The sequence below is a fragment of the Saccostrea echinata genome, unplaced genomic scaffold, assembly GCF_033153115.1.
Source record: "Saccostrea echinata isolate AGI-Se365-2 ecotype Australia unplaced genomic scaffold, CSIRO_AGI_Sech_v1 ptg000001l, whole genome shotgun sequence".
Classification (NCBI taxonomy): Eukaryota; Metazoa; Mollusca; class Bivalvia; order Ostreida; family Ostreidae; genus Saccostrea; species Saccostrea echinata.
This window is the reverse complement of record NW_026889750.1, coordinates 14,739,470-14,747,500: the sequence shown is the minus strand read 5'-3', so window position 1 is coordinate 14,747,500 and position 8,031 is coordinate 14,739,470. Positions and strand designations below refer to the sequence as shown.

Below are 8,031 nucleotides of genomic sequence, written 5' to 3'. Positions count from 1 at the left end.
AGGAGTAGGCAAAACCATTTGGGTTAAGAGCGTCAGCCGTCACTTCCGGTCGTCAAAGGAAATGATAATAGAAATCGAAAATTTCAACTTTTCATTTTTGAATCTTTTTTTGCATCACTTCATTGCATCTCATTTGTAGTTTCGAAATATGTCAGTCCCACCGGAAACAAAAACGACAACTTCCGGTTATAAGAGAAAAACTACATAATTTGAGTATTTTTCTTTCCCATAAATATCTTTTATAGATAAAGTATTTGAAATGATTTTTAGATATGTTATTCAAACTGCAAATGTCTAGAGTATCGTCAAACATCTTAGTAAAATTCACTTCCGGTCGCGTGTTTTAATGACCGCAAAATGAAAACTTGTCTGAGTGAGATCTCAGAAACAGTAAGAGATTAAGACACCAAACTTATATGAGTAATAGACCTTGAGTAGTATGTGAAACCATTTGGGTTAATCGCGTCAGTCGTCACTTCCGGTCGTCACAGGAAGTGACCAAAGAAATAAAAAATTTCAACTTTTCTCTTTTGAAATGACACTTGCATCATATAATTGTATCTTTTACACAGTGTCTATATGTGTTGATCCAACCCGAAACAACAAAAAAATGACAATTTCCGGTTGTAAGAGAAAAACTACGTAATAGAGGTTTTTAATTCCCCATAAATATTGCTTATAGATAAAGTTCTTTAAATGATTTATAGATATGTTATTGAGATTGCAGATGTCTAGAGTGACGTCAAACATCTCAGTAAAATTCACTTCCGGTCGCGTATTTTCCTGCCCTCAAAATTATTCACCTAATTGCTCAGCACCAGTACACTACTGAAGTCTAAAACTTTCAGGACTGATAGTCAGTCACCAGTTTTTCTACATTATGTGAAAATCCTACGTTGCTGTCACTTTCGGTCGTGACAGGAATCGATGGAAAAATGTGAATTTTCCAAGTTTTTCTTTTTCCAGAAATGTTTGGCTAATGCAGATGTTAGATAGACTATAACCATGCAAATTATTTTCACTGGAAGTGCCGGCCGAAAAACCGGAAGTTGTCTTAAACATGAGTAGTTTTTCATGGAAACTTTTACGGATGATCAGTTGTGAATAATTTAGGTGTACAATGAATATTTTATTTGTTTGTAGTAATTTCGATCATGATGAAAAAAAAAACATATGCAGTAAGGAGTTATTTCCAGGATTTTCCCATGATCATGACCTTTGACCTTGACCTTTGACATTGACCTTGACCTTTGATGACCTTGACCTTTGATCAAAAGGTCACAATCAATAACTAGTTTACTCCTCTTTTCAAAAAAAAAAAATCAAACCAGTATCAACCTAAAATATTACTCTAAAACTTATTTAACACCTCGGATCGACATAAAATTTCGGTTAACTGTAGAAGAGACCTAAAAGAAAATTTCCTGAAAGTTTAACGGCGAATCTCCTAAGTATGTAGAAATTATGAATGTTAACGGCAAACAATACATTTTTTTTCGTATCTGAAATTTAGGGGCGATGAACATAAAAATTAATTAAAGCTTTTCTCGGTTATTTCTTCAGTTGTTATGAATAGCAGTCGATTCTCTTGATATGATATGATATTTTAATACCAAGTATTCTTGCTTTCTCTAGTATGTGGAATTTATTTCAATTTTATTTAGAATTAATATTAATGGAATGAATGTCGGAAACAGCGATTTCTCCTAGCAAATAAATTTTCACGCTCTCATTGACACCTTTTTCTTCCTAAAATACGTTATCTGAAATTTTAATTTATGCTACTTAAGTAGTATAAGAAGCCTGGAGGGCCGGGTCAACTGAGTGCACTTTTGTCCCCCCAGATCCTGGATGGCCGGGTCAACTGAGTGCACTTTTGTCCCCCCAGATCCTGGATGGCCGGGTCAACTGAGTACACTTTTTTTTGGCCCCAGATGACCTGTTCAATCTAGTATACACCCTGGAAAAACCCAAGTAAAAAAAAAAGGGGGGTCTACGTTTAATCTACGTTTTGTGCTGACTCAGGCCTAGGCAATACACAATCTTGGCATCGATTCAAGTATACCATTGTGACGCCATGTGTGTCATTCACACAGAGCTCTATTTTCTGAAAACGGAAAAAACAATAACACAGTCAAAAAGTGTGTAAGATGATTTATTCAAAGTAAAAAATGTACATAATATTTACTTTTTCTTCTGGAGTTTCAGGGTCTTCTCCGTCTGGGTAGTACCAGGAAGTTTCCTCTTGTTGTTAATCTGCTTTTGATCCTGACTAGTCTCTATTTTCTTTTCTAGATTTCCAATCTCATTCATTATCACTCCTCTAAACACACGAATCTCAGTAATCATGTCTTCTTTAAACTCACAAATAGTCTGTTGAAGTATCTCCATTACATTGGTCATTTGATCTAAGATATCGCATATCAAACTTCTTTCATTTCCTTCAATACTATCCTGTGTCTCTGGTATGAGTGGAGGTGAATTCATGGACTTTTCCTCTGCCATATTTTTACGTCTGTCTAGTAACAAATGCCCACTAAGACTGATCCTAAAATTTCCAGCTCTGCTTTATATACCCTTTTGTACGTACTGTGTACGTCTCAATACTTAGTCTTGGATCAGCGAACTACCTAGGTATTATGACTTCATACACTCTATAAATACAGCATTCTTCCGACTTTCAGCTCATTTTGTTGTCAGATCTATCAAGATGAATTTTGATAGTGCCTTGAAACAATTGTTACATGCACAACAACTTATGAGATGGAAAAAACGGGAGAAAGAATTAGAAAGAATTATTTCTCGACAGAGAACCAGAGAATTAGTTCTCAGGAAAAAAAATGCGAGATTAATGGAAAGATTAAAGAGAGCCAAAGCCAACCGAGCTCAACACTTACAACGTTTACGGAATCTACCTGAAGAAGAAGAAGAACTACCCTCTCCGTCTTCATCACCACCACATTCACCACCACCACCACCGAAACCAAAGACCATTTCCCAGTATTACCAAGTGAGACTCAATCAAGCTAAGCATTCCAGAAAATTTAAAGCTAAAGAAGATGTGTACAGTGTGAATTTTAAAGAATTTCCAGAGGAGGAAAACAGAGGCTTTGTTCGGCGATTATTTAGAGACATGCTACAGAATGTCAAATATCAAATGCAGTGTAACCCTAACGATTATGTACGCCTGAACATTCACCACCCTTCTCTGGATTCCGACATTTGGTACGAGTTTACTCAATGTAAACATTTAAACGAGGACGTCATTTTAAATAAAATAGAAGCCGTGCAACAATCCAAGAAAGATTTTAAACTGGGAGACGGGTCTATGGAATTCGACATGTTTCATGTCAAATATCCAGAAGGCAGTGGTGGACAGAATACCAAACACCTGATGGTCAATAAGGAGAGTTTTAAAAAGAATAAACGATGCATCCTTCAGATCGACAATCCTTGGGATGAATTTTGTTTAGCTCGAGCCATCGTAGTCACCCGGTTACACAGTCAAAAACCGGAAAATCCAGAGAGTTTAGTTGAATGGGAAAAATTATGGAAACGCATGAGATTAGGAGATGTAAGAGCTAATGACCAGAAAAACGAAGCCCTAGCTCTCATGGAACAAGCCGGCTGTGATATTCATCAGCCTTGTGGACCCGAAGAATGGGGGAAATTACAACAGGTGTTAGCCCCTCGTTATAGACTGAAAATATATCAGTTTAAGTCCACCTCCTCTAAACTCAGTTTAGAGCCCATTTATAAAGGCTGCGGAGATGGAACTTATTTAAACATTTTGTTAGACGATCATCATTACGATGCTATTTTGTCTATGCCAGGTGTGACGGGCAATCAATACTATTGTGATCATTGCGATGTGGGGTACAGGAACATTACAGACCATCGTACCAAGTGTCCTTACCGCTGTTCATTTTGTTTAACGGACACTCCCTGCCCTCCAGACGGGAGCCACATTCAATGTTATCAATGCCAGGGATTTTTTCAGAGCAGAACTTGCTACGAAAACCATTTACGGCCTCACAGTAAGAATACGGCCACAACGGTATGCAGTTTAATGGGACGATGCGAGCATTGTGAGAAATGGATGCCCAAACGATTACTCCCTCATCATCATTGCGGAGGACAGAAACAATGTAAGATCTGTAAGAAAACTGTAGACACGGATCATCAGTGCTACGTTCAACTGAAGCCTGAGAAAAAGAAAAAGAAAGGCAAAGAGACATTACAGTTTTATATTTATTTTGATTTCGAATGTACACAGGAAAACGGCATCCACGTCCCTAATTTATGTGTGGCACACCGCGTATGTCAACATTGCGGGCACTTACCCATAGAAGATCCCTGTCCTCACTGTCGACACATGGGACCCCGTCAACACGTGTTTAAAGGCCCAGATACCTTAAAACACTTCATGGACTGGTTATTACAGCCCGACACAGGGAATAAGAATTCCGCCTTATTACACGACGAGGCTATCATCATTGCCCACAATTTCAAAGGATATGACGGACAGTTCATTTTAAATTACCTGGTGCATTCCGCCTGCATGACGCCTACAGTCATCATGAACGGCAGTAAAATCTTATCCATGCAAATCTGCGGATTGAAATTCATCGACTCTTACAATTTTTTACCTTTTGCTCTGTCTAAAATGCCCTCTGCTTTCGGATTCACCGAACTGAAAAAAGGGTATTTCCCTCACTTTTTTAATACAGAACAGAACCAGAATTATGTGGGGCCTTATCCACCGGCAGCATTCTACAATCCGGACGACATGTCTATAAGTGGACGACAGGCTTTTTACCAATGGTACGAACAACAAGCCGGAAAAGTGTTTGATTTCCAGAAGGAATTTTTAGACTATTGTATTTCAGACGTCGATATTTTACGACGATGCTGTGCTCAGTTTCGAGCCACTCTCAAGACCTTAGTCCATGTAGACCCCTTCCAGGAATCCATCACTTTTGCCAGTGCGGCCAATTTAGCTTACCGTCGAGGATTCATGCCCGAAGATACCATTGCCATCATTCCCAACATGGGGTATCAGCCTGCGCGTCAATATTCCGCCAAAGCCTGTCGGTGGCTAACCTGGATGAGTCACCAGAGCGGATCTCACATACGACATGCTAGAAACGGAGGAGAAGTCAAGATCGGAAGTTATACTGTAGATGGATACCAGGAAGCTACTCGTACCATCTACGAATTTTACGGATGCTATTGGCACGGATGCCCTACTTGCTATCCCAATTTACAGACCGAAACTCATCCTCACCGGACACAATTTACTTACCAGGAATTACACGAGGAAACTTTAAGGAGGAATACGGTCTTAGAGGAAATGGGGTATTCCGTACGTAGTATCTGGGAACACGATTTCGATCAACAAGTACAAAGAGAGGGGGCATTACAGAATTATGTACGAGATCTGGACATTCCAGATCCTTTGAACCCCCGAGAAGCCCTGTACGGAGGCCGGACCAATGCTACAAGATTGTATTGTGAGGAGGGGGACATGAGATACGTGGACGTCTGTTCCTTATACCCTTACGTGTTAAAACACAGACCTTTTCCCCTAGGCCATCCTCAGATCATAACAGACCAATTCCAGGACGTGAGAACTTATTTCGGTCTCATTCACTGTCGGGTCTTACCACCCCGAGGCCTCTATCACCCCATTTTACCTTATCGCACAGGAGGCAAGTTATTATTTCCATTATGTCGAACCTGTGCGGAACGACAGGACTCTACTTCTAAACATCGATGTCAACACACAGACCAGGAACGCAGTCTTACAGGTACTTGGGTGACTACAGAATTACATAAAGCCCTAGACATGGGATATACTTTAGAGCGGATTTACGAGGTTTGGCATTTTCCAGAAAGCAGTCAAGATTTATTCAGATCTTACATCGATACCTTCTTAAAGATCAAACAGGAAGCGTCTGGATTCCCACCTGATTGTCAGACGGAGGAACAAAAACTAGATTACATTCGTAAAGTCATAGACAGAGAAGGCATTAGAATGGACCTATTAAGTATAGAAAAAAATCCGGTGCGAAGAACGATAGCCAAACTCTTTTTAAATTGCCTGTGGGGAAAATTCGCTCAACGCCTGTTATTACCTAAAACTCGATACTTGACCGAAGAAGAGGAAGTACAGCAACTCTTACAAGATTCGACCATTGACATCAAAGGGCTAGAACTCTTAGAAAATAAAGAGGACCCAGACATGATGCTGGTGAATTATCAAGAGAAACAGGAATTCGTAGAAGAGTGTCCCTTCGGAAACGTGGTACTGGCCTGTTTCACTACCGCTCATGCCCGATTACACCTCTACGAGACTTTACAACCTTTAGGAAATCGGGTCCTTTATTTCGATACGGACAGTATCATATACCAACATAAGGAGGGACAATTTAATCCTACCCTTGGCCATAGTTTAGGAGAATGGACTGATGAATTAGACGGGGACCACATTATCAAATTCATGTCAGGAGGTCCTAAAAATTATGCTTACCTTACCGCGAAGGGAAATTCCGTGTGTAAAGTCAAAGGATTGACTCTTAATTATCGGGCTTCCAATATCGTATCACCAGAGACATTAGAAAAAATGCTCAAGAAAGAAATGGATGAAATCCAAGTCTCGTATCCTTACAAAATACAGAGGACTCGTCAACATGAAGTCAAGACAGTACCTTTAGAAAAACAATATAGAATTGTCTATGATAAGAGACAATTAATGGAAGATTATAATACTTTACCTTATGGTTATTAAAAAAAACTGTATTTCAAAATGTGTTTTTATTTTATGTGGGGAAAACCCCTAAAAAATGAAGGGGTTATAAAAAGGGGGCAAACATATTTGAACACTTCAGTCATGGCTAATCATTCTAGGGAGCCAGAGGGGGTTCCTCATTACCCTAACTATGCTCTGCTCTTAAAGAGAGAAGCTACCTTTAAAGAGGGATGGCCCGAGTCTTTAAAAGGATTATTACCCAACCTAGCCAAAGCCGGATTTTATTACAGGGGAGTGGGTGATAAGACCATCTGTTTTCATTGTGGTATGGGTTTTACCAACTGGGAACCTACAGACGATCCTTATGTAGAACATGCTTATTGGAACCCTAATTGTCCTTACATCAATACCTATAAAGGACGTGAGTGGGTGATGATCGTATTCATTAACCATTTACTCCGGGTGGGATACAAAGTTTCACCTGAAATTAAACCTCTACTAGAGCAAACCTCTACAGAGATTCAGGCCACAGGAAAATGTCACATTTGTTTAGAGGGAGAATTACAAATGGCTTTACTCCCTTGTGGACACGTATGTTGCTGTTCATTATGTGCTCCCACCTTCCGGTATTGCCCCATCTGTCGATCCGATGTGAAGAGAACTCAACGTATATTTCTGTGTTGAATAAAAAGGATTGAAACCCTATTTTTTTCTTCATTTATCATCATGCAACCTGACGAGACACTCCCGTCTTTTCAATTAAAACACGAATTTACCATGGTGGTAGCAGGACCATCTAAATCGGGGAAAACGGAATTTGTTAAGAAATTAGTGGAAAATTTACATTGGATTACCCCCATGCCACAAAAAATTGTCTGGTGTTATCGAGAATGGCAACCTGCTTACACTTCTTTAACAGATCAGGTCTCCTTCATTCGAAATATTCCAGAAGACGATGAGAAATTAGTAGCCAATTTAAGTATTCCTCACTTACTCATTTTTGACGACATGATGGGAGGAAAAGCCATCGTGGATTGGTTTACCCGTAAAGCGCATCATCGGAATACCAGTGTGATTTACATCACTCAGAATTTATTTGATCGGGCACCACAACATCGCACCATTAGTTTGAATGCTCATTATTTAGTGTTGTTTAAAAATCCCAGAGACAAATCTCAAATCAGTGTCTTGAGTCGACAGTTAGCCTTACCTCATTTGATGTCAGCTTATCAAGAAGCCACCAGTGTTCCTCACGGGTATCTCCTGGTGGACTTGAATCC

At 39.6% G+C, this 8,031-nt stretch overlaps 2 protein-coding genes across 2 annotated transcripts; both read left to right on the top strand.

The window, feature by feature from the left end:
* The first annotated feature begins 3,340 nt into the window (after positions 1-3,340).
* Positions 3,341-6,790, top strand: LOC133194918 (uncharacterized). The gene is made up of 2 exons (XM_061330819.1): positions 3,341-4,057; positions 4,277-6,790. Exons 1-2 carry the CDS (start codon positions 3,341-3,343, stop codon positions 6,788-6,790), a joined length of 3,231 nt encoding a protein of 1,076 aa, XP_061186803.1.
* A 102-nt stretch (positions 6,791-6,892) lies between these two features.
* On the top strand, positions 6,893-7,435 carry LOC133194907 (death-associated inhibitor of apoptosis 1-like). The gene has a single exon (XM_061330810.1). It carries the CDS (start codon positions 6,893-6,895, stop codon positions 7,433-7,435), a length of 543 nt encoding a protein of 180 aa, XP_061186794.1.
* The last annotated feature ends 596 nt before the right edge of the window (positions 7,436-8,031 follow it).